Genomic DNA, 27,290 nt, shown 5'->3' on the forward strand with positions numbered 1-27,290 from the left:
AGGGGACAGTGAGCTCAGCTCAAAATAGCAATGGGGGAAGGGTGTGGGGTGGCCAAGTGCCAAAAAAGAGATCCGCTGCACCCTGGATGGGGGACGCTGAAGTCAGCTGTTTGGGGCAGCTCTGGCAGGAGCCTGAGGCCGGGGCTTCCTCAGCTGTCGGCTGCCTGGCTTGCCCTTCCACCCTTAGTCCTAGACTCATGTCAGCCCCCTCACTGGCATAGCTGACAAGAGCAAGCTTTCAGCCTCATACCTATGAACACCCGAGTTCTGAGCCCACAGCAGACCTGAGAACCACAGGCACTGATTGTACCCAGTCCGGCTGAGGCCGGCTACATGCTCCAGTTGTGACTTCACAGTAACCACTTCCAGGTGTGGAAAGGAAGGCCCAGAGAGGTTAATTCATCTGTCTAAGGTCACTAAGGAAAGGACAGGCTGGCCTTGAACCCTGGACCTCTGACTATTGTCTGATTCTGTCACTGGGGTATGAGGTCCAGTTGTGGTGATCCAAAAGGGCAGGACAAGGACATGAGTTAAGAGGCCCCTGTTTCGAGTTCCAGCGTCTGCAACTCTTCTGATGATTCCTGGGCATCAGCTGGTGTGAGGTGCCGCCACCATGTGGGTAGAACACCTCAGAGTGTCCCACCTCTTCAGAGAGAGTGCCCTGCAGGTGAAGAGCCTCTTGCCAGGCTCTTGCCCAGAAGGCCCCAGCGGTAAGCAAGGTCAACCGACATTCTGCATCCTGCTTCTGTATGTGAGGGCAGGACCATGGCTGCAGAACTCACCCTTCCCACTGTCCTCCAGAGCAAAATGCGTGCTCTGCAGGCTAAAGTGCAGAGCACTCCACAGCTTCCTGCTCTGGGTGCAGTTTCTCCCAGCAGCTGGACCATAAACTCCTATAGATGAGGATTCCAAGGCACAGAGAGGGTGGCAGTTCCCTCAAGGTCACACAGCCAGGAGGTAGCAGAGGTGGCGTTCAAAGTCAGGGTGGACTTCACACATTGAGTGCTTCCCGCTCAGTCTTTTTCCCAGCTGGTCTCCTTGCTCTTATCTATGGGCAACCTCACTCACCCACGAAAATCCAGAGGAGGAAGGAGAGGAACCCATTACAGAAGTCAATCAGGTCAGGGCTAGTTAGTGACTGGTCATTCTTGCACTCAGTGCCCACCTCAGTCCTACAACCTGGCATATTGTGTCAAATTAGTCAAATCTAAAGGAAGCAGTGCTTTCTTCTAGAAGCTTCCCTGACAACCTTCTGTGCCCGGAGGCTTCTGGTCTCTCACCTCTTACAGAGCTCTTCATTCGGCTCCAGAATTCACTGCAGGCTGCTGAGTGACGGGGGGTACACATGATCTTGGGCACAGCTCCTTTGCAGAGCTGATGGGCGGTGACCCCAGGCACAGACCTGCCCTCACACAGTGTCCATCCTGAAGACCTGTAACCTTGGAGCTGGCAACTCCCTGGGGCATGGCCACCCTGCCACACACTGAGGTGAGTGTTTTAACCCCTTTCCCTCACCTCAAGCAAAGCCTCTTGTGTCCCCAAAGCCACACATCTTTGAAGTCAGCTCTTATCTTTCTGACCCCAGGGGCTCAGAATCTGGGGGTTTATTGCCCATGCCTGAGCCCTGCTGAGAAGGCAGCAGAGTAACGGTGCAGGCCCACCCCGGAGTCCCTCAATCTTCACCTTCAGTTCATCCCCCGGGTGGGGGGTGGGGCTGGGGGGTGGGGTTGGTGGGGGTGGGGTTGCTGCTGGCCTGAGGCCTCATTTTGGGAAGAGTCCTGAGCACCACGATGCTGCCTTTGGTGTCCATTTTATAGCCCAGGAAATAAGGCTCAGAGAAAGCAAGCAACCTCCTTAGGTCACACAGGAAGTTAAGAGTAAAAGCCAGGAATGTAGCCTGGGTTCCTTGGCCCAGGAGCTGGGCAGGTTGCAGGCTCGAAGGTGTCAGCCTGAGGCTGGCTGGATGGCCCAGCAGTGTAGTACAGGACTGGCAGGGGTGGCTTGTTGGGGAAGGAGGGCTGGCTTCTTGGCCAAGCCCCAAACCTGTGAGTCCACAGCATCTGGAAATCATCACAGGAACAATGACTGCAGTGCAGACCTGGCTGTTTGACTCTGCTCTGCCACGGTTTGTTCGTTCGGAAAGCAGAGGAATGGGACAGCCACACCTCCTGCCCCCACCTCCCCACCAGTGTTTGCCTTGGCACCAGCATATGCGGCTCCCGATGGGCCCAGCTGTCGGGAGCCATCAGCCCTGAGCTTTAGACATGGAGGCCGATGGCCAGAGCGGGTGACCCCAGTTCAACCCTTTGCCCTGTCTGAAAGATCAATGGCTTGAGACTTAGCTTCCCTGGCCTCAGTTTCTCTGCAGGGTCTGTTGAGGCTGGCCTGGCTGCTTCCTATGTAGTGACATATGTCTGACAAATTGTCCCCAGCTCCCCTGCTTGTCTTTGGTAGGTCAGTGGTGAGCAAAGGGGCACCTAGAAGGAGCTAGGCTAAGTCAGCCAATGGCTGGGTATGTTTTTCCACCCGCCCCACAGCTCTCCATTCATTCTCAACCAGAACGTGCTAGGCAACAATGTAGCTGAGGCTCTGGAATAGGGCACACCCCAACCTGGCGAACTCTCAGCCAGTAGACAAGGACACACAGCAAGGATCTTATTAGAAACAATTTCTGACTGCTGGGAAGGAATTCGGTGCTGGAATGGAGCCCAACAGGGATCTATCTGACTCTGCGTAGAAGCCACACTGTAGGGTATCTAGGGCAATAGGGAGGACCCTTCCTGGAATCTGAAATTGCAGGACTTGATCCTGACACCCCGCACACCTACCACCGTGCTCTGGGGTCCAGGGCTCAGTTTTCCCATTTGTCAGCAGGTGGGAGTGGGGGGGTTATGTGGAGGTCAATCTGCATCTGGGGGTTTACCCCAGGTACTTCCCAAAATACAACAGGATGCCAATGAAGATCTCTCTGGGGAAAATGTCCCACCTATAGACAACACTCAGGATTAAGAAGCAGATGGTTTGAGTGATGGGTGGCCCCTGACCATTGCCGCTTCTTTCCTCCCCCCACCTCCTCCTCCTCCTCCTCCTCCTCCTCCTCCTCCACCTCCTCCTCTCCCCTCCTCCTCTTCCTCTTCTTCCTCCTCTTCCTCCTCCTCTTCCTCTTCTTCCTTTTCTCCCTCTTCTCCTCTTCCTCTTCCTTTCCTTCTTTCTCTTCTTCCTCCTCCTTTCTCTTCCTCCTCTTCCTCTTCTTCCTCCTCTTCCTCTTTTTCCTCCTTTCTCTTCTTCCTCCTCCTTTCTTTTCCTCCTCTTTTCTTTTCTTCCTCCTCCTCTTCTTCCTCCTCTTCCTCCTCCTCTTCCTCCTTTCTCTTCTTCTTTCTTCCTCACCCTTCTCATCTTCCTCCTTCTCATCTTCCTCCTCTTCTTCCTCTTCCCCCTCTTTTTCCTCCTTTCTCTTCTTCTTCCTTTCTCTTCCTCCTCTTTTCTTTTCTTCCTCCTCCTCTTCTTCCTCCTCTTCCTCCTCCTCTTCCTCCTTTCTCTTCTTCTTTCTTCCTCACCCTTCTCATCTTCCTCCTTCTTCCTCTTCCTCCTCTTCTTCTTCCTCTTCCTCCTCTTCTTGTCCTTCCTCCTCCTGGCCTATCACTCATGGCAGCTCTTCCGATGCCTCATGGGTGCTGTGCCTTCAAAGCATGACCCTGGCTACATACATGCCTTAGAACCATGGTTCTTCCTCCTGGAAGCCCTCCTAGCCAGCTCCCAGAGGGCACCCCCTTCCCAATGGGCTCCTCCAGCCCTTGCACCTGTGCCTATCTGTAGGCAGCATGCCCAGGATCTTGTACTTCTCCCTCTTCAGGGACAGCATGGGTCCAGCGCAAAGCAGCCAGTGCCAGAGCAAACTGGCCACTGGCATCTGCCATCCCCTAAGCTGAGAAGCCAGGGGAGAGAGGGCTGGGGGCAGGGTGGCACAGAAGGGGGCAGTAGTGGCCTGGCAACTTCCTGTACAAGCACGCTGGCCGATGTTCCTAGTTCTCAGTGTGGCTATTGTCCCTGCTGGCCAGAGAGCTGGCTCAATGGGGCCTCTGTCCCTTCCCAAGTAGGCTGTCCTGGCTGGCTTGGTGGCATCCCACCAGGCAGCTGGGAGGCGAGATCCGACACTTCCTGTCCCTACTGCACATGTTGGGATGGTGGGGGGAGGGGGACTCTCAGACAAGCGCCCATCTGTGTTCCCTAGAGAAGAGCTGCCCAGCTTGAGGCAGGGGGACGGAGAGAAGGGACAGTGGCGCTGGGGACATTCTTAAAATTGGGGGCTTCAGCCCGTCCCATGCAGCCTGAGGCCATCCTTGCCTGGATATCCTGGGACCTTGGGGCATTTGCTCTTCCCTCTGCCAGGAATGATCTTGCCCCAGGTCATCAAACACTTTCTCCCTGATTCATTTGTCTCTAAACAAGTTGTTCCATCCTCAGAGAGGTGGTCCCTGGCAGCTCTGTTTGAACTATGACTCGTGTCATAGTGTCTCTATTTCTTTGCTGTCACCGCCGCAGGAGTGTGAACTGCTCTTTCCATGTCTTCCTTGTTCACTGTGGTCCATGCCACACGCACAGTAGGAGCTTAATAAATGAAGGAACAGAGAAGAGAAGCCAGCTGAGCATTGACTTGCCTGGCAAAGGGCACGCCGGGGAAGGACAGGAACGTGAAATTCGGGGTGGTGAGGAGGTGTCGAGGAGTATGGGGGATGCCAACGAAAGTTCCAGTGAAGACATTTTGCTGCCGTCAGGGCAGAGCTGGGTAGCAGGAAGCCTGAAGGTGAAGGCCTTGGAGGGGCAAAGGCTGGACCTCAGGGGCCCCAGAACTCCATCACGAGGTTGGATTTTAGCCCAGGAGCCATGGGAAACCACAGTGTAGCATCAGTATGGACAGGTTCCTGTGACTTCCTGGAAATCTCTCTGGCCACATGTGTCAGGTGGATGGTGGCAGGGAGAGACTGTGAGGCCCAGGAAGTCTGAAGCAGCAAGCTTCTCTGTGCCGTGGCGTGGGGGAGCCTGCCCACGGCTGTGGCCATCCAACAGAGATGGATGGAGGAGATCTAGCCAAGTCCGGAGCAGGACACAGCACGTGGGACAGTCACATGATGCCACGAGGCCAACAGATATGAGCCCTGGAAAAAGGCCCACCCCAAAGCTGGTCAGGAGGCAGGCTGCTATTCTGTAATTACACAAATGCAGGCTGATTGTTTCCCCAGTAGGTGAGCTGGAAAGGCACGCAGAGCACCCTAAGGCAGGCCTCAAAGCTCCAAGCTGCCTGCTAGGCCCCAGAGTGGTTCCTTGGGGCCGAGAAAGAGGCTGAGCCCACAGCAGAAGCAGCTGAGGCAGAGCAAGTGAAATCCAAGTCAGAAAGCCCAAGGTTCCAGCCGTCAGGCACTTTGTAGACACGAGGCCATCAGGCACTTCATAGACATGGGGCACAGACGCCCCCAGTCTCATTGCCTTCCACTGGCCTTCACACAGCACAGGATGCTCTGGGCTGAGGCTTCCAGCAGCACCAAACCCTGACTAGCAGGATGGGGCTCAGGCATTCAGTGCTGTAGAGAGTGTGAGAAACAGGGACTGTCGGCTTCCCCTCCACGGCCTAGAGCCATGCTGTCCTGGAACTCTGCCACAGTATCTGAGGCCTCACTTCCAGAGGCCTGCTGCCACACCCCCAGAAAGGCCTCCTGGGGTTTTGTGCTTTCCTACTCCTCAGCTGAGGTAAAGGCTTTAGGTAAATCCCAGCAGCTCTGATGTGCCCTCCCCAGTGCCTGCAACTTGCTCACATGTGCCACGCAGGGTCCCTCACTGTCTGACCCATCTTATCTGTGTTCCCAGTAGCCTAGAAAGCAAGAAGGAATCCTGGGAGCAGGGATACCATCTAGGGAAGAGGAGCAGATCGGGGCTGGTGCTTCAGCTCTGTACGTGTAGACCCTGAACCCATGTGCAGGACAGGCCGGGCAGCGCAAAGCGTAGGGAGAAAGGCATGAGAGAGCTTGTCCCTTCACATCTCAGGATGACCCTGACCCTCCTGCTAAGCCAAATGACAGTGACCGAGAGTGGCCAAGAAAAGAGCAGCAGGGCTGGAGAGATGGCTCAGTGGTTAAGAGCACTGGCTGCTCTTGCAGAGGACCTGAGTTCAATTCCCAGCAACCACATGGTGGCTCACAACCATCTGTAACTGGTCTGATGCCCTCTTCTGGCCTGGAGGTGTACATGCAGACAGGGCACTCACGCTGTCATGCAGACAAAGCAGCGCTTCAAACCAACTGCACATCTATCTGCGAGGGGGCAGGTTGGTGAGGCTTACCCCTAACCTCCAGCTCCTGGATAGGGAGAGGCGCACAGCGCAGAGCTGGCCCTGTGGCATACACACAGGCCTGGCATGAAGGGCATTCACCCCTCTGCAACGCAGTAGTCTGCCTCAGGAGCTCTGCACACAGCACATCTCCACAGCCAAGGCGGGCTGGGAGTGGGTGCACTGTCATGGCATTCTGGATTTCTATAAAAATGACCAAAAAGTAAAAAGGAAAGAAAGAAAGACAAGAAAAAACCCTGTGGGAAAGAGGGGGAAACCCCACTGGGGGAAAAAAAAGTCACCCGTCCCTGCCATGGGCCACTTGTGGGCCCACAAAGAGGTGGCCGCTACCCCGCTAGCAGCTTGCAGCCTCTCATCCAATGAGGACAAATGAAAACAGGTCTCTTCGTGCACAGGGTCCTGGGTGTGAACGCTGGTGCCGCTGAGCAGCAGCAAAAGCACAGAGGAATTTCTGCCTCTCTCTGCGTCTTACTCTGGCATCATCCCATCATCCAGGTAGGGAGGACAGCGATTGGCTCGCTGAGAGCAAATGTTTGGCACAGGGTTGGAGTTTAGGGTAGTCATCATCACAATCATGACCCCCGCCACCACCACCACCGCCACCACCGTCATCACCACCATCAACATCATCACAAACATCATTATCATTCTTAATATCACCGCCGTCACCACCGCTGTTACCACCACCACCACTGCCACCACCATTGTCATCCTCACCATTACCAACGTGCCTAGTACTTCATGTACTTTTAGACTCCTCACCCTTGTACCTTGATAGCCCCTTAAAAAAACCCAGGTTTTCTAAAAAGCATAACTTCACACCTAAAGCGGCTATAACGGTGGCCACCCAGTCTCCCTCAGCAAACACAAGCTCTCCCCAAAGCAGGCTTTGTGCCAAGATTGATAAGCTGGCAGGCTCGTGGGCAGCCTCTGCCCCCTCTCGGTGTGCCAGGTTTGTCCTTACAGGATCTCGTTCGGTCCTTGTGGACATTCTGTCATCCATACTCTGCTGTCCCTCAGCATGGAAGAAACCAGAGAGGTGCAGGGGCATTTTCAAGGTCACACAGACTGAGGGACTCAAGGTGTGACATTTTTGCAGCCCACCTTCTGTTTCATGGCTCCAGGTTTGACATCCTAGCATAGCTGAGGTGGGAGGTGGGCTGGAGGGGACTGGTTGGGACACCAGTCCTTAGACATGACTGTGTGGTCTAGTTGGCTTGAAAATGGCCTAGGGTTAGAGTCATATGGCGCTGAGGGAGCCCTCCCAGGCTTGGTAAAGTCACTAGGTTATAGACAGTAAGTATATACTCCTGGGGGGTTGGGATGCTCTCTGTTACCTTAGAGGGACCGAGGTCATTTGGGTCCTATAGAAACAGGATGGTTCTATATAAAAAGCCAGGCCTAGGCTGGGCTAACTGGAAAGGCCCATGCAGTATCAGCAACATCCTTACTGAGCAACTCATCCCCTCCGAGGTCTCTTCCCTGCCTGGAATTCAGGTGTGTTTGTCAGAGCAGAGTTTAAGGGGTCTTTGTATGTGACAACCCCTCATGTTGAAGCCTAATCCACCACTCTGGGCACAAGAGCTCTGCTGCGATGCACCGACCCAAAACATAATCCAGAGGTGCTTCCTCGTGCCTGTACCATGGTCCCTGCTGCACGGTGGAAGGTGTCTTTTATCTACTCTAGCTTTGACTCTTCTGCCTCAGAGCTGGGGGCAAAGCCAGGAGTTCTACACGGTCCTGCTGTCCTGTTTCACTGTCCCCCAAAGCAGAGCGGCCTGGGCCCAGGTTCATACAGCTTACCGCATCATCTCAAGAAGACAAAGGCCAGAACCCTGGCTCTAGTAGCCATTGGCCTAGATGGTCTGGCGGACCATCACAGAGTTGCTGAGTGTAGACTCTGCCAGGGTTACGCCTACAACAACACCACGTCTTAGATTCTAGAATCGGGGGGTGGTAAGAGACACTACGCTTAGGCAAGAGACTTCCTCCCCAGAATGAGAGCCGTGAGAACGCAGACACCTGTGTGAGGCTTAGAATGCTGGAGCTCAGCTACGGACAGATCAGAGAGCCTCAGATCTGAAGCCACACGACCCACAGCCTCAGAGCCAGAGCCACCTGGAAGGAAGCCTGTTCCCAAGTCACGAGCTCTATGGACACTTGGACCAAGATTCTAGGATGAAGCCCAGGCATGAATGGGCAGAAGCCCTGGGACTTCCTGTGTCCTGGAACCTAGAAGAACATGTAGCTTGCTCACCTGCAGATCTGCCACTCTGGGCACCATGCCACTTCACACTGGGTACTGAATTTGCCCAGCTCTCCGTCACAATCATTGAACATCCAGACAAGTCTCTGAGACCCAGCCTGCTCTAGTCAACACTCACAGCACCCCAAGTAAACAAGACAAAACATCCCAGGAACTCCTAAGGGGAAGACCCAGAGGAGCAGCATTGATTGGAGTCAACCCCTCTTTCCTGTTTCAGGGAAACAGAGACTCCAAGCAACTATCCCATGAATGCACAGAAGTGTCTCTCAACCTCCACACCAGGTTGAAGTCCCTAAGCCTCTCCTTGTCCCTCTTTGGACCCCTCTGGCTCCAGGGACTCAGTTGCCTCCTTAGAGGAGCCTCCACTTTGGTGTGATGTTAGAACCGGGTGCCAACAGGCCAAGACTTATGTACAGGGCCTACCAGACAGCCTCCAGGAGGGTCACCAGGGTCCTTAATGCCAATCCTCACTCCCAGGAGGCCCATAATAAAGAAAGGCTTTGGGGACAGCAGTTAAAATCCAGGACTTCTGCTGTGACAGTCCAGGCCTCTCTGTGGACTTAGATAAATGATGTGGCACACAACCCAGGATAGCTTTGAATGCAGATCAACACAAAATCACTAATTTACTCTGTGTGTGGGTGTGTCCTGTGTGTGTATGTGTGTGTCTCTGTGTATGTGTGTCTATGTGTATGTGTGTCTATGTGTGTGTCTCTGTCTCTGTCTCTGTGTGTGTGTGTGTGTCTGTGTGTGTCTCTCTGTGTTTGTGTGTGTGTGTGTGTCTGTGTGTCTGTGTGTCTCTGTGTGTGTGTCTGTGTGTCTCTGTATGTGTGTGTGTCTCTATGTATGTGTGTCTGTGTGTGTCTCTGTCTCTGTCTCTCTCTGTCTCTGTCTCTCTCTGTCTCTGTGTGTGTATGTGTCTCTGTGTATCTCTGTGTGTGCGTCTGTGTGTGTGTGTCTGTGTGTGTGTCTCTGTGTGTGTGTGTGTCTGTGTCTGTGTGTATGTGTCTCTCTATCTGTGTGTGTGTCTCTATGTATGTGTGTGTGTCTCTCTCTCTGTCTCTGTCTCTCTGTCTCTCTGTCTGTCTCTCTGTCTCTGTCTCTGTCTCTCTGTCTCTCTGTCTCTCTCTCTCTCTCTCTCTCTCTCTGAGTGTGTGTGTGTGTTTATATTTACACCTCAGTTCCATGCTCAGTCTTCGGCATGGCCTTTGTATATGACAGTGTTGTGTCATGATGATAAAAGACAAGCACACCTGGAACTGTCTCAGAGTGGGAAGCTGGACTGAAACTGCTTTCACCTCTCCCTGGTCTGCTGTGGACCTCACACAGCAAGCCCATCCATCTCAGGGGATGGAGGTCCTCAATATCCTTCCTGGTGTGCTTCTGGCTGGTAGAAAGTCCTGTCATCGGTCTAACCCAAACACTCCAGCTGTGATTTGGCCCTTTCGCCCATCCGGTGTAGATGGTGATTGCCTGGGGATAATGCCTTTAGTTTGCTTAGAGGAAGCTCCAGCTTCCTGCCCCCAGCTGAGGGTGCTCCCCCCAACCCTGCCTGCCCTGTTCCAGCTCCGGTGGCCTTGCTGACTCCCAAGTCAATTGGAGTAGCCTCACTAGGGCTGTCAGCCCTTTACTCCATTTCACCCAATGTCTCTGCATCCTAAGCCGACTAGCAAGGTAGTTTCCTGTAACTGGGTGGGAACTCCCAGGCAAGATCCCATCAGACGCTAGAGGGCGGACCATGCTGCTGAGTCCAGGACAAGAAAGTGAGGGTCACTGTGCCGTGGGACAGTAGTTCCAGAACTCTGGTGTGGGCAGGAGTGACCCAGAAGGCTGATGCTGCTTGAAACTGATCATGTGCTAGGCAGGAGTTCTGCCACTGAGCCATACCCTCAATCCTAGCTTGTATTTCTAAACCTCTCAAAGCAGCAGCTGGTTCAAGGACCACTCCAGGCTAGCCTCCTGATGTCCAGAAACAGTCACTCCTTTTCAGGCCCTTTAATTTTGCTTATCTGGGTTTCCTTTCATGTATAGCTGTCAGCTCAGAAGATTCTCACAGAAGCCCCAAGGGACAGGCTGGATGTGTGTCCACGGACCCACTATACAGAAGGGAAAACTGAGGCATAAGGGCATGAGACTTATTCAAGGTCACCCAGTTGACTATCCTACCTCTAAACTCCCTTGAAGCTGATCAGAACCAGACACACGGCAATGAGCAGCCCTACCTAGCAACCAACGTCCTATCCCGCCTTCAACTCAACAGGGCCTGAGGCCTCCTCACTCTCCAGCTGATCCTAGAGGACCTGCTGGTGTTCTGGAGCTAGAGCCAGGGAGTATCTGAAGGAACCAGGAATCAGCTCAGACATAAAGCCAGGTTCCCACAGGCAGGAAATGGCTGGGGAGGAGTCCCAAGGGTGGCTGGCTCAAGTTAGGCTCTGAAGGGAACCAGAGAGAAGTAGCTAAGTTAAGGCAGTGCAAGATGGGGTGCAGCATGAGGCAGGGCTTAGCAGCTTGGAAAAATACCAAGTATATGCATGTATGTATGCACCTGTGCAAGTTGTGTGTGTGTGCATGTGTGTGCACATGTGTGTGAATGTGCATGTTTATGTGCATGTGTGTGCATGTGCATGCATGTGTGTACATGTGTGTGAATGTGCATGTTTATGTGCATGTGTGTATGTGCACACATGTGTGCATATGTGTATGTACATGTTTATGTGCATGTGTGTGTGCACACATGTGTGCATATGTGTATGTACATGTTTATGTACACTGTGTGTATGTGTGTATGCATAGCATGTGTGTGTCCCCAAGAATACAGGTTCAAGAGCCATTGTAGGCAATGGGAAGAAAAGGGGAGGGTCCAGTGTCTGTTGTATTTCAGGAGTCTTGCTCTAGTCCCAGCCTCAGTTTACCAGTGAGGGTGAATGAGGCTCTGGGACCAATGGCCTCAAGAGCAACAACAGAACTTATGGGAGCAGCTGCATACCCAGTGCTAGCTAGAGGAGGCCAAGTAAGGGAAAGGCAGTGTGGCCCACATGTCCCACTGCACCCTGCAAGACAAGAGAACCCATTCCCAGCCAAACGTATACAGTAAGTAGGTAAGCACAAAACTAAAGTCTGAGTCCAGTTCCGGAAGGCTCTGCGAGAACCCCAGCCTTCAAAGCTAGCTCATCCCTAAACAGTCCCAAGATAAACAGAAACCACGTGAAAAGCTCAAGCCCTTGCCTCTCTCCCTGTTCTGTACCGAATCTCTCACATCCCCTGGAGTGTTTCTGCCACCGTCATTAACCACACAGCCACGCAGCCGAGGGTTGGCCCCAGCCTGAGCTAAACCTTTTGGTGGAACCTCCAGGCTCTATTACTAAACCTCCTTAGAACACCAGCTTGTGACTTAATGATGGTGACGCTGTGCTGACCAACACAGAGCGGTTTGCTTTTGCTTTGTTCCAGCACTGTCCTCCAGGCCTTGCAAGTTGTTCACCACCCGGGCATGAGCTGGCTCTTTCCAGGTTCTGCCCTCATCTCCGAACCTCAGAATCTAGGAGGTGAAGCCCTCACTGATCGTGGAGATCCTGGGGGCTCCTTCTTGCCCTGTATGATGCTTAAAAAGAGAACCACCAGCTGAGGATGTGAAACTGGGTCCACAGCTCCATCCGGTCACGTGCCTTGCACCACACCCCTCTTTCTCCACTTCCATGCCTCTCTGCAGCTGTCCCCTCTTGTCTGTGCTAGGTAGGGCGAGGACCTGACAAGTCCATCCCTCCATGGGAGCCAGCAGGAGCTGACATCTGTGCTTCCCCCAGTCATTTCCTGGAGCACCACCCTGAGCAGAACAGATTTCCCGAGCCTCTTACAGAGAGTACCCCATGTGGTCCCAAGTTCTTTGGAATGCCCTCTGCTCCTCCAAAGTCCCTGAGGAAACAGCCTTGTTACCTACCTCCTTACAGCCCGTCCCTGAAATAGCCCCTTCTGTGGACAGAGGGGAGGACGGGAGGCCCAGAGCCCTCTGGGGGACCCCACAGCTCTGAGCCACACTCCAGACTTTTGGGACCACCCCAAACCAGTTTGAAAGAGCTGACCTGCGGCCTAAAAATAACAACATCTACAAACAGACTTAGTGCAAGTGCTCAGAGAGTGCGGGGAGAGCTTCAGATAAACGGCCACTCCCAGCGGCCACTCCCAGCATGCTTCGAGGTAGACGTTTCAGTATCCTTACTAGAAATAGGAGGAAACAAGACCTGGAAAGACCGGCTCACTTTCCCAGAGGCTCACAGCTGGAAAGAGGCCATACTGGCATGGTATGAGGCAGCAGAGGGGTCTCAGAGAGGAGGGGGTAGGGAGGGAAGGCAGGCCAAGATACATGAGAACATGCCCTGGGCACCCATGGCATTCATTCCAGGTGCTAGAGCAACACAGCCCAGGTCCCCACAAGCAGCCACCCTTGGTTGCAGGGGAGTCATTCACCCCTGCCACCTGAACCCAGCCCAGAATTCTTCCGGGGAATCACAGAATGACACTGTTAGCCTCCATTATCCCCCTCTTCCCTCCCCCTCCCCCCTCCTCCTTCCTTCCCTCCCTCTCCTGTTTCTGGCTCTCTTCCTACCCCATCACCCCCCAGCAAACCTTTTCATAAAGTGATCTTAGTGCAAGTTCTGTGGGAAAACCCTCAGTTTCCCCACCAGCTCACTAGTGTTCCTTTCTGTTTTCTGTTGCTATACTAAGATACCTGAAGCTCATACTTCCCAAAGAAAATGAGCTTATGTAACTCACAGCTTTGGCTAAAAGTCCTAACATCAAGTCCTTTGAAGCTCCCACAGAGAAGGGCACCCAATTCCAGAAAGACTAAGAGGCCACCTAGCAAAGGAAGACTTGCTTTTTCATAATAACCCTTGAGACATAACCGGGGTCCTGGAAATTATTCCAGTGCCTTCCAATGACTTAACCACCTCCCACCAGGCCCCGCCTCTTAAAGGCCCACCGCCTCTCACTTCATCCATCAACACAGTGGGAAGCAAGTTTCCCACATGAGCCAAGCCCTTGAGAAGCACACTCAAACCAAGTCCAAGGTACAGCAGCTCTGGCCCCAGTGGAGGCTTTAAACACATCAACCTGAGAATTTCCCCTTGTCTGTTCCTTTCTGTGGGAGGCGCTGACAAGCAGAGTGAAGCGCTTGGCTGGGTTCGATGGACAGGATAACCCCTTTCAGCTATCCATACCACTCAGCTTGGAGGCTCTAAGGAACTTCTTAGACCCTAGCCTCAGTGCTTTAGGGAAAACCCCACAGATCCATGGTTCCTCCCCAACTGTGCCCTGGGCAGTTCCACCCACTCAGACCCCAGAGAATAACAAAACTGCTGTCAGGACTGGAATGAGGGGGTTGACAACCCAGGCCGGGGTCAGATATGGCCGTCAGCTCTGCTTATCCCCTTTGAACACCCAAGCCCTCAGGGACTGGCGCCTCTAGCTGTGGCAGGAGGCAGGGCTGGGGTCCAAGGGCAGCCCAGGCAGGGTAGGCAGAAGGCCAATGGCCTCCCCCAGCAAGACTCCGAAACTATTTACATCCTAAGATTTCAGCTGTTCTGGGATCTGAGCCTTTCTCTCTGCTCTGTTTTCCTTTTTCTTTTGCAATCTCCAAGAAACCCGAGCTGCCAGCTGGGTGGGGGTGAGGACTTTGCTCCGTCTGACATCTGGATCACATTAGCAGACAGGCACGCTGACTCAGGCCCGTGCTCCCCTGGGTGCCAGCCCTCAGCTGGACACAGAGGCACAGGTGACAACCCCTGGACCTCCCTCAAGACAAGGACCACCACTCATCCAGAAAGTCTTGGGACTGAGGGAGGTTCAAGGCTTGAAGGGTAGCCGCCCCAGACTAGGCACGCTGGGAAGAGGGAGTCCTTGAGAAAGGACACTGCACAGAGGTGCAAGGTCAAATGGCAGATGTGGAAAAGTGGCCCAGATAGGTTAGGCAACTTATCCAGTGTTGCACAGCAGAGCAACACACAGAACAATGACTTGAACTTGGCCTTTTAGCTTATAAATTCAAGGCTCTTTCCCTTTCTCTAATGGACAACATCAGGAGCCTTCCTGGTGGCACGCAGACCCTGTGTGAATTTTCCTGAAATCAGCAAGACCATCCAATTGCAAGCAGCCGCCAGTTCCTCTTATGGTTACCTGACAACTTTTATGCCCACAGACTTTTTGTTTTGTGTGACCCTTCCTTTATAAGTTACTAAAAATTATATCTTCTAACTGCGTTAGTGTGGATATCCAGATTAGATTCTAGTTACTTGTTGTTGTTGTTGTTGTTGTTGTTGTTGTTGTTGTAGTTGTTGTTGTTGTGGAGGAGGAGGAAGAGGAGGAGGAGGAGGAGGAGGAAGAGGAGAAGGTGGAAGAGTAGGAGGAGGAGGGGGAGGAGGAGGAGAAGGAGGAGGAAGAAGAGGAGAAGGAAGGGAGAAGGAGTAGGAAAAGGAGAAGCAGAAAGAAGAATATTAAGAAGAAGAAGGAGGAGGAGGAGGAGAAGGTGGAAGAGGAGGAGGAGGAAGAGGAGGAGGAGGAGGAGGAGGGGAAGGAGGAGGAGGAGGAGGGTGGTGGTGTCTACTTCCTTTCATGGTCTTAAAACACATTAAAGTAGAACCTTTTCTGTGGACCCCTAAAAGGACCGTGAACAGCCTGTGCTGCGAAGTGGTTGCCAGGAGGGGACCCTTGGTTCTTCTTCAAGAGTAATGTTTCCTGATGTGGGCTTCCCTTTTCCTTCTGTGTTGCAATGTTCTGAGCCTCTGAGCTCCACCCGGCCTCCAACCTGCCCTCAGAGTGATCTTTTAAACTGTTAGCGGGAGCCTGTTACCTAAAACCGGATGGCTTCCCTGCCCTCAACACTAAGCTCAGGGTTACAGCCTGGCATGCAAGCCTTCACCACCTGCTCTGACCACACCTCCCGCCTCTCCTCTGGGAGTGCCAGCTGTGAACAAGGGCATGCAGAACCCAGAGAGGCTCAGGATGCCTTTCCCTCCCTGGTCTAGCTCCTCTCCTCTGAAACCTTCCACGGTGACTCAGGCAGAGTGGGACAAACTCTTAAGCCACTACCCAGCCTGTGCCTATGCTAGAAACATGAGACCTTAGTGAGGTCTTCACAGCCCCAAACTCCAAACTCACACGCCAAGTTGGAAAGATTGCGGGATTGGTGATTCAGAGCCACTGTGGCTCAGATCCTCAGGGCCCTGCCCCATTAGGCTGCGGACATCAGCACCTTGGGCCCAGGAAGCAGGTGACAACAGGTGTCTATGGCCACCAGAGCTGGCCGTCCAATGCTACCCTGACCTCTCTGCTTTGCCAGGCAGCAGATCCCCGAGGATGGACCCACACCAACTTGGTCAGAATGGGCAGGTGTGACTTCTTGACTTCTCTTTCCAGCCATCATCACTTTTTAAAAAACGAAACAAAACCTCTGATCTTAAAGATGTAGGACATAGGGGTTGGGGATTTAGCTCAGTGGTAGAGTGCTTGCCTAGGAAGCGCAAGGCCCTGGGTTCGATCCCCAGCTCGAAAAAAAAAGAAAAAAAAAAAAAAAAAAAAAAAGATGTAGGACAAAAAAAAAAAAGGCTGGGCCCTAGACTCAAAGGACCTGAGTTCCAAGCATTGAGAGTTACCAGCTGTGTTGACCATGGACAAGCCACTTAACATCCCTGGGCCTCAGTATTGTGAGAAGGAAACGGAGGAACTTTATTGTACCTACTGAGAAGGTGACAGGCTTACGGGCTATTGGATGGTGACTTTACTGTTTACCTTCAGGCCTCAAAACCATCTCTTCTCTGCTGCGCATACCCAAGGGCAGGGACTGTGAGGCTGGTTTGCTGTTGTTACACTTCATTTTGCCTTTCCAGGAATGAAGTGACAACACTCTTGGCTCCTGAGCTTTCTACACAAGACATCTACTGGAGACGGGCCTGGCCCAACCTCACCCACAAGGACTGAAGTCCTTTAAGCAGCAGATCCCCGTCACTTCTGCCTCTGCTTTGGAGGCTGCAGACTTCTTGTCGTACTCAGTTTCCCTTCCAGTGCCCCAGAGACATGTGAACAGAACCTGGGAGACTGCTCGCCTGATCTTTCTACTATGCCGTCTTCTTTTACATGGAGTCTCATGTATCCCAAGCTGTTCTTGAACTTGATATGTTGCAGAGGATGCGTGGGGATCCTTGCTGCCTCTGTGAAGTGCCAGGGCTCATGGGCAACCTGGGGGCGGGGGGAGTCTACCCCAGTTAAACTGTGGATAATTCTAGACACATTTCTACAGAACAAAAGATAAAAGAGTAGAAAAAATATTTGACGAAACCATGGCCTAAAACTCTCCAAATCTAATGACAGCTTTTTGTTCTTGGTTTTTGAAGACAGGGTTTCTCTGTGCAGCATTGGCTGTCCTGGAACTCACTCTGTTGACCAGGCTGTCCTCACATTCACAGAGATCCTCCTGCCTCTGCCTCCTGAGTGCCACCACAATGCATCCAGGCAGCTCGACAGTCTCCGTGTAGGATAGACACAGAAACAGAGCCAGCACAGTGAACACTGGAAGGCCCAAACCAGCAGCTCACCGAGCTGTGCAAGAGTGGTATTTCTGTGTGTCATGCTGGTGAATTAGGATGTATACTATTAACCACATTCAACAAGCAGATCACTACAAAGTAGCATTAAAATCATTTTTAAAATTAAAATGTTACATTAGCAAACTAACGAAAAGGAAGAAAATAGAGGAATTAAGAAAACAATGTATAAAACAGAAATTCATGGTAGAAGTAAACCAAACCAGGTCAATAATACTAAAGGTGGTATTATTGTATTGATTGGTATTAGAGAATCCAATCAAAAGGCAGGGGTTTTTCAACTTGGGCATAAAACTCAAGATCCAACCAGTTAGATGCTATCTCCAGGACACTCACTTCAGATTCAAATATCTGAATAGATTAAAAGTAATCACTAGAAAGCCAGGTGCGCCACTGTGAGAAAAACCAGACTTTGTGGGCTTTTCCAAGTTCTATTTTCTTTCAACCCTACGGATTCAACCCAAGATGTGCTTTTAAGTGCTAGGTAAGTGCTCTATCACTGAGCTACATCTTCAACCCTAATACAGGCTTTAAAACAAACAAACAAACAAACAAACAAACAAAAAACCAAAACCAACAAATGTTAGTAGAGTAAAAATAAAAAGGGGTATTTTATAATGGTAAAATGATCAATTCATCAGAAAGGTTTAGCCATTAGAAAGATAGGGCATACCTAATAAGAGAACACCAAAGCACATGAAGAAAAACAATTGAAGACAAAGGAATCATTCAGTAACAGTGGCTGGAGACACTGGTATCTGCATTTAATGGATAGAGAACTGGGCAAAGCATCAACAAGGAAAGCAAAAGGAGACATAAACAGACAGCCCAGCGCGCCCCACCCAACCTTCTCACAGGACAGTCTCCAGGCCAGCCACACGCCAAGCTCCACAACAGCCACAATGCAGTTAGAAGGGAAGAACAATACAAAGCATGTTCTCTGACCACAGTGGAATAAATTCAGAAATCATCAAGAGATATTTGGAAAGCTCGCAAATATGCAGCTATTAAACAACACATTTCTGAATAACCAGCGGGTCCAAAAGGAAAACTCAAGAAAATACTAGGTGGCGTATGAAAGTCACGACACCCTGAAGCACGCCGTGTGGCTCGCAGTTATAAACATTGACAATGATAAAGGAAGGGTGGGGGCCTAGGGAGGGAGCTCAGTGCACAATACAGACCTGAGTTTGGATCTGCAGAAAAAATGAGGATCCCTGGGGCTTGTTGGCCGGCCAGTCTAGCTGAATCGGTTAATTCCAGTGAGAGACCAGGCTTAAAAGAGCATGTTGGATGGGGCTGGAGAGATGGCTCAGTGGTTAAGAGCACTTCCAGAGGTCCTGAGTTCAATTCCCAGCAACCACATGGTGGCTCACAACGTCTGATACCCTCTTCTGGTGTGTCTGAAGACAGCTACAGCATACTCATGTAAATAAAATAAATAAATCTTTTTTTTTAATTAAAGTAAGATGGAGAAGTGACTTGAGAAGACACCAGATGCCAGCTTCTGGTCTCATATAGGAGCACACACATCCACACATCTCATACACACATACATACACGCATGTATCACACCCACATACACGTTACATATATGCACATATATCACACACATATACATGCACGTATCATGCACACCTGTTATATACACAGAAAGATGTGAAGGCAGAGGAGGTGGCACAATTTTGCATTTGGACAGCGGGAGAGAGAAGATCAAGAAGAGTTCAAGGCCAGCTAGGGCTGCCTAGCTAGATAAGATGCCAAAAGAAAGAAAGAAAGAAAGAAAGAAAGAAAGAAAGAAAAGAAAGAAAGAAAGAAAGGAAGGAAGGAAGAAAGAAAGAAAAGAAAGAAGGGGAGGGTGAGGGGAAGGAGAGAGGGGAGGAGAGGGAGGGGGAGGGAGGGGAAAGGAGAGGAGGAGGGAGGAAGGAAGGAAGGAGGGGAAGGAAGGAGGAAGAAAGAAAGAAAGAAAGAAAGAAAGGAAGGAAGGAAGGAAGGAAGGAAGAAAGAAAGAAAGAAAGAAGGGAGGGGGGGAGGGGAGGAGGGGGAGGGAGGAAGGAAGAAAAGAAAGAAAGAAAGAAAGAAAGAGGAAGGAAGGAAGGAAGGAAGGAAGAAAGAAAGAAAGAAAGAAAGAAAGAAGGGAGGAAGAAGAAAGGAAGGAAGGAAGAAAGGAAGGAAGGAAGGAAGAAAGGAAGGAAGGAAGGAAGGAAGGAAGGAAGAAAGAAAGAAAGAAAGAAAGAAAGAAAGAAAGAAAGAAAGAAAGAAAGAAGGGAGGGGGAGAGGGAGAGGAGGGAGGGAGGAAGGAAGGAAGGAAGGAAGGAAGGAAGGAAGGAAGGAAGGAAGGAAGGAGGAAAGAAAGAGTGAAGGTGTGGCCGGGTATGGTGGCATATGTCTGAGGCATGATGATCACAAGTTTGAGGCCAACCTGGACTGGAGAGAACATCTCATAACAAAAACCAATCATAACAGTGAGGGAGCATAAGGTCTGTGACCTAATCTCAGCCTCCACACTGAGAAACAAAAATCAAGATGAGGTAAGCGACTCCACAGAAGGGAACAATAAAGGTCAGGATGGAAAACCAAAGTCAAGGATTTTCAGGGATATTGGGAGGCCACACCCACAGCAGTGCTACCCACAGTATCGGGTAGACGCGGCCTCGCTGCGCACTGACAAGCAATGGCGACCCATGATACCACAAGGAGGAGTCATGTGACCTTCCTGTCTCAGACCCCACAGTACAGGGGTGGGTCACCACGTCTCACATATTAATTATTTTGACCTGCTGTATAACATTTCATTTGAAACATGGGTTTATAAAAATTCAGTTGCCCCTTTCCTCTCTTCGGGAAGACTTGTGCTCAACACCTGATAGGATAAGAACCCCAGCCGGTTCAGGAGACAGGTGACGAGGGTCCAGAAAAGAACGTGGCCCAGCAGCTGCTTGTGGTCAGTGGAGGGTGGACAGCATCCAACTAAATTCCAGGCCACCCAAATCCCCACCATCCAGCACTCTGCAGGGGCGAGGGTGTGCTCTGTTCACGGTGGTGTCCAACGGAAGGAAATACTGTCAGACACCGTAACAAGCATTTCTGCTGTGCCAGGCCCCGCCAGGTACTTTTCCTGTCTTGGGTCACTGTATCCAGATGTTAGAGTCCTCCTTTGCCTTATCCCAACCCTGCCTCTACCACTGAGGCAGGCAGGGAGATCCCTGGGCTCCCGGGAGTCCTGGATACCATCAGGTTTGGGAAGAAATCAGGACAGACAGCCTCAGAAGCTCGTCCAGGTTGCTCAAAGCACAGGTCTCAGATGGGTGTGGCCCAGGTATTCATGGAGGCACCAAGTACCCATTCTGGGTCCTCAGCTCTATAGCTCTCAGAGACCCATTTATCCTGTTGTCACTGGGCCCGCCTCCCTCATCTGCCAAAGAGCTGGGAGCCAATGGTCATTGTGAAGGAAGGCCAGTGTCAGCACTGTGCTGGAAACCGAGGGTCCCTCTATCTAGTAGTCTGAAGACGCTCACCTACCTGCCTGTGTTAAAATCCTGGTCCTCCCCTAACCAGCTCAACTTCTGCATGTTTCTCCCTTGCTCAAAGTACTCATCCCAGTCACCCGCTCTACGTGAGAGGCTGCCAGGGGACATGTGGCACAGGGTTTGTCACCTCCTCAATGTGAGTGGGCCCTGTTTGCCCACCTCCCAAGCTGCCCCTGGGTGGAACAGCTCTTGAGGTATCCTTAACTGCTGCATGTGGGAGTGCTTAGCTGGGAAGGGGTGGGCAGCCTCGGAGTCCTTATCTGTTGCCCAATCAGAGAGCCCTGGGGGAGGAGGGGAGCTCAACCTCCAGCAAATTCCCAGGATTCCAAGGGCCTCTGGCCCACTGCCCCCCTCCCCGTGGAAGGATGGGGTGTGAAGTGGGGGGGGCGCCATCATTGGTGAGCTCCCACCTCTTGGGGTTCCAGTAAGGGATGCACACATGTCACCATGGAGACTGACCTGGCACAGGGGTGTAGGGCTGACCTGGGGTTCTGCTTCTCTACCAAGTTCCCTGGAACCCTTAACAGAGATGTTTCGGGGCTAGACTGTAAGCAGCAAAGACCCAAAGCCTGGCACAGCCCGTCTTGAGAAATGCCTAGGACGCAGTGGTGGCCCATTCTGCCTCCCCGCCCCACTCTACTCTGCCTCCCAGCATCTGGAGGGCGGCACTGCACAGCTTTTCGGAATCGACGGGATTCCATTTCCATTAGGTACAGAAAATAAACCCAGCACTACATTATCAAAGGAAAAATGGAAAATGGGAAGATGAAAAAGGAGGGGGGAAGGATCGCTGATAAGCTCACACTGCACTAAAAAAGATGGGTGCTGTCTTCTGTCCCCAGAGGCTGTCAGTCACCCAGAGAGTGGCATTGGCTGCAGATGTCTTGCTTCATTACCGTAAAGGATAGGGACAGAATGGGGCTGCCCCCAACCCCTCCACCCCTGAGCCCTACACCCTGCGAGGGATGCCGGGCCTCTTGGCACCCGACGCCTTTACCCTGACCTATTCTGGGGCACAAACAGGCGAGGACCCTCATCCTTCCTTGCTCTAGGCAGAGGAGGCAGTGGTGGGTCTGAGGGAGGGGGTGCACATCTGGATTCCTGGCCAGGAGCCCACATTCCTTCCAAGTGAGTGTGAGCAGATGGGGCCTCCGGAGAGTTATGAAGAGGCTGCCAGCTGCCTCCTGCCCCACTATAATGGGACCCACTCTGCAGGAACACTTGTGGGACCCGAGGGGCCAGAACCTCATGTGGGGGCCTGGTTTGGATCCAGAATCCCCCATGAAGATTGCTTAGCAAGCGCCATGGGCCCACGTGGGGTCTGTAAGTGGGGTCTGTGCCGCTCTACCTCAGACGGCCTTGTCTTCTTTAACAGCACCATGGAAACACAAGGCCCCAGGGAGACCGTGGCGCCCATCTACCCACAGACTCAGCGGGAGAGCCCAGTTGGGCTGCGTGGCCTTACCTGAGGGCAATCCTTAATGTAGTGTCCTTTGTTGAAACACAGGTGGCACAGGTAGTTCGGAGGAGGCCGTTTGCTGGGTTTGCGGGCTTCGGAGGTGAGCGTCAGGTCCGAGAAATGCTCGGTGAGGGAGCTGAGGCCATCAGCAATGTTGTTGAGGGAGCCGTAGGGTGAAGCGTTCCTATACACACTGCTGCTCAGGGCCTGTGGGAACAGAGGCTCTTCAGAGCTGTGGCAAAAGAACCTTTCAGTCACCACCCAGCATGGATCCACACCGTTCTAAAGCCCGAGTTCAAATCTTAACTCTAGTTGTGGGCTTGGCCTCAGGGGCCTCGCCTGTTCTGTGAGAAGATGACAGCGACCCCCTAAGGCTTCCATAAGGGTGAAGTGAGGTCATGAGTCTAAAGTTCTTTGTCACGTGTCTGGGCCTGAGGACCCCTGGGTACACAGTGATGATGTTAGCAGCTGCAAGCATTCTTTCTATCAGTCCTTGACACCACACCAGATGTGGAGGAGGTTAACACTCTCAACTTGACAGGATCTAGAATCACTTAGGAGATAAATCTCTCAGTGTGTCTGTGAAGGAGCTTCCAGACTGGGTTAGGCAACTTGGGGAGAGCCACTCTAAATGTGAGAGGTGCCATTCCAGGGACAGGGGGTCCTGGGCTCAACAAAAAGGCAAATGGGGTTCACAATGGTCTTTACCCCCCTCTCTTTCCCGATTGTGCACACATTGTGGTCATCCGTCCCAGGCTCCTGATGGTACCACCTCTCTGTCTTGGTGGACTGTATCCTCTGACAGCGAGCTAAAGGACAGTTTCCTTCCTTGAAGTTGCTTTTACCTGATATTTTGCCACAGAAACAAGAAGAGTGACTAACGCAGACGGCCTTGTGGGAAGCCACTTGTCGGGCATGGAGAGACTTCAGACATATCTCTGTTGACTCTATCTCCCACCCAGGAAGGAGGAGACTTGGGAGCTTGCAATGTGGCTACCAGTTCTGGAGAAGCCCGGCCTGAGTGAGCCACCTCTCTGAGAGCCTGGAGTGGGAAGTGGCTACCTCTCCCATCTCCACGTGACAGGAACCAGACACCCTTCTGAGCTCCCAGCAGACGGGGTTCAGGCCCTCCTGGTGTATACAGCCTCTATTTATAGACATCACAGGCTCTGGGTGGCATGGCACACTGGAATTTAGCGAAGGTGGAGCCTGTGGTGGGGCTGGCAAGGAATGGCCAAGAGCTCCCCTTTCCTAGTGAAGGGCCAAGGCTAGAAAGCAGCAGCCTCCCCGGGAAAGTCAGCAGTGAACCTGGACACAGTGGTCGGAGTCCTCTGAGCCCAATCCAGATGTCCCAAATGGCTGGGATAAGCTCTGGCCCTGGGCTGATGGGGAGATGAGGTCCTGCTGCTAGGAGTCCTTAGGCTAATAGAGACAAGGTGCCAGGAACCAAGAGCTGCTTTGTAAAGAGGGTCAGGCCGGAGCGGAGAGCAGGGGTGACCCTCTGTTTCTCCAGTGTGGGAAGGAGAGAAGAAAATCGACAGCAGTCTACAGCATGGAGGACAGCCTGCCCAACTCCAACCAGAGTAGCTTCTAATCTCTCACTTCCATCTTCGGAAACTGATCACTCAGCTGAGAGAACTCAACCTTCATCTTGCAGGTAGGACAGTACCTTGAATGCCTGCTGGGTGACCCTGAACTGACCCTTTCCTTCTCTGGGCCTCTATCCATCTTACATTATTTTAACCAGAGCCTGGGCACAGGAGAACACAAACACCATACCTGGGGTGGCCCAGGGATAGCATCTTTCCTGCAAGTCAGGATCACATGAATCTATCTGGTGTAGCACAAAACCCAAGACAGAGCACCCCGGCACCAGCCTGCATGTGGTCTGAACCAACTCTTTAGCACTTGGGCAAGCCCAGGATAGAGTGATCCCCTGAGGGGCAATGGCCCCCGTCCTGGAGGCAATGAGACGACAGGGTCACTTTCTGAAGCACGGGAGGACAGCTTTGGTGGAAATCAGACAAGGTGGCTATGGTGACAGGCCAAACCTAGGAATGGTGCACTTACTAAGACAGCTGCTACTCGTCATCCCCTGTGAGTCACTGCCCACTACTTCACACACGAAATGAGCATTTAAAACTTGTACTGAGTGACTTGGAAACGAGCAACAAAAACAGTTTTCTGGGCTCCACCTCAGGGTCACCACAGCAGTGGCTCGGGACCAAAAGCCTATTTTTTTGTGTGTGACCAAATATCCATAATGGCAGTTACCAGTTTCATGACTTTAAAGTGTTCAGTTCCGTGGCACTGAGCATAGATAGCCTCACTAAGACACAGTGGCCACCACCACCCACCTCTAGGGTCCTCCACCTCCCCAAGCCCAAACTCAGAATCCACTGGACAGCGATTTGCCAGTCCTGACCCCCTACCCTGGAAAATTGGGGCAGCAGCAGCCACTTTCTTCACTGGCCTCAGAGCACCAACTCCTGGGTCACTCTACATTTTGACTGGGAGACCTGTCCTGTGCCGGGAAGCCACCGGCCGACTCCATCATCCCAAACTGGCCTGACTGAGGACAACACAGCCCTGGCCTCTTAGAGAGAAGTTTATCCAAACAAGAAATCCAAAGCTCCAAACCCCGTGACTCATGCTCACGGCTGGGAAATGCAATTTCACAAAATAACAGCCCTCCTCTCTTCCCCCTCCCTCTTCCTTTCTTTCATTTTTGCTGGATAGGATTTAAACAAGACCACAGCCTTCAAGACTGTTTTAAGAGGAAGGGGAAGTTTGGTGGATGCCAAAACTACACTAATTACACCCCTAAATAGTTCTCTTCCCAGGACTATGGCCGTACTCCTAGACTCATGGCAGACCCTCAGGTCTCCCCAAACAGCCAAAGGCCTCTGAGCAAGCCACCCCCACTCTGTGGCAGCTCAATACTCCCAGATGCCACCAAGGGTCACAGATAAGCCTTCCCTAATAGATCCATGGCCAGAGCAAGGCTGAAGGCCCAGGCCTCCACTGTCCCCCAGCCTGTCTTTATAACTGCCACAGCTTTCTATCTGGAGCACCATCCCAAGACAAACACCAGGCAGAGCTAAGAATCCAAGAGGAGTCAGATGGTTCAACCACATTCCCATGCTATTAGTAGAGAAACCGAGGTTCTGAGCACTGCAGAGGCTCAGGCCCAGTTGGAACCGGGAGCCAAGAGTCCAGCTTGCCTGGTCAGGGCGGGCTGGGCAGGTCAGAAAGGCATTTCCTCTGCAAAGCCCTATTTGAGCTCTGGCCGCAGAGGTGAAAGGTGAGTCCCAGTTGTTTTCTGGCCTGCAGGGACTGGGCAGAGTGTTGATCCTTCTCTCTTAGAACAGTAAGGATTGTCCCTGAAGGTACACCATTGCTGGGTCCAGACACCCAGATTCTGGGGTACCCCAGTCTTGAAACATAAAGGGCAATCAGCAATGTACTACGATGCAGGGCCAGCAAGCAGAGCCTAGATGCATGCATTCTGAAGGCCCTGCTCTCTAAGGGAGGGCAGCCCCACTATGCGATGGATATAAACCTCCGGCCTACACCATCATCCTGCATCAAAGATCCCAGAAGCTGGTAGAAACCTGGGATCTTTCTATCACATGTGGGGAGACACAGCATCAGACTCACGGTCATTGCTGGAATCTTCTCCACAGTTCTGGATGGGCTGACAGAGAAAAGTAGATTAGAACACTCTATTTTCACTCTGACCGCTAGTTGTTCTTGTACACTCTACAGAGTTGTTTCTTGTTCTTAGTTCCCCTTGACTGTTAAGACACCATTCATCTGAGCACTGATCTCATTTTTGTAGAGCTGGAAACTGAGACTCAAAAAAGACTTAGTAATTTGCCCAAGGCAACAGAGTCAAAATGTGTTGGCTGATTATATTTCACCCTCACAGCCTCTACGGCCTAGCTACACACACACACACACACACACACACACACACACACACACACACACACACACACACACACACATATATATATATATTTTTTTTTTTTAAAGGATCCAGAGGATGGCATCAGGTGTGACATCGTATGTAAAGCCCCTAGGTACTGAGGAAGATGTGGTTCCATCCTCTCTGGTCTCTGAGAGGGGATGGGAATCTGGAGAGGGCAGTTCTGCTATAGACTTGGAAGGGCAGAGGCACAGGCTCGCAAATCTGTGACTCACTCTCCCCAGAGAAGCCTGACCAGCTGGACTTGCCTGCAGGGCTATCGCAAGGTACCACAGGTAAGGGAGGAACGCAGGCACTGTGCTGGTGGGCACACTTCCGAGAGTGGTCCAAACAGAGTGGAAGTCTGAACCATAAAGATCAGTCAGGCAGGACTAGCAGGGTAGCAGGTGGGAATGAGACAGCCTGTGCCAGAATAAACACAGTCATGGACAAGGCCAATGGCGAAGGTGGTGTTCAGGGCCAGGCCAGGTACCCCAGGGAGATCGGGCAGATATAGATGCTCTATGTCCTGCTCTCTAACCCAAGACAGTATTAGAGGAAAGAGCTTGATTTTAGTCCCTAGTTCTCTGGGGTTCCTTTCATCAGCCACATAACTATCTTTTTATCCCCTAAAATCACCCACCCCCTCACCTCTTCACCCAACACACACACTCACACACACACTCATGCACACACAGACACACTCATACACACACACAGACACACTCACACACAGAGAGACACACAAAGACACACTCACACACACACAGACACACTCACACACACAATCACATACACAGACACATATACACACTCACACACACATGTACACGTGCACACACACATACACAGAGACACACACACACACACACACACACACACACACACACACACACACACACACGCACACACACAGACACACACACACAGACACACACACACACACACTCAGACACACACAGACACACTCACACACACACTCATGCACACACAGACATACTCAGACACACACACACTCACACACAGAGAGACACACAGACACACTCAGACACACACTCACACACACATTCACACACATAGACATACTCACACACAATCACATACACAGACACACAGACACACACACAC

The 27,290-nt window shown here is 51.9% G+C and overlaps 1 protein-coding gene across 1 annotated transcript in view; it reads right to left on the reverse strand.

Moving 5' to 3' along the window:
- Zcchc24 (zinc finger CCHC-type containing 24) overlaps positions 1 to 27,290 on the reverse strand; it is a 53,254-nt gene that overhangs the window by 18,505 nt on the left and 7,459 nt on the right. The window contains exon 2 of the mRNA XM_032918960.1: positions 22,199 to 22,399. Coding sequence (XP_032774851.1) covers positions 22,199 to 22,399 — 201 coding nt within the window. The remainder of the gene's footprint in view (positions 1 to 22,198; positions 22,400 to 27,290) is intronic.

Source organism: Rattus rattus, chromosome 13 (assembly GCF_011064425.1).
Source record: "Rattus rattus isolate New Zealand chromosome 13, Rrattus_CSIRO_v1, whole genome shotgun sequence".
Lineage (NCBI taxonomy): Eukaryota > Metazoa > Chordata > Mammalia > Rodentia > Muridae > Rattus > Rattus rattus.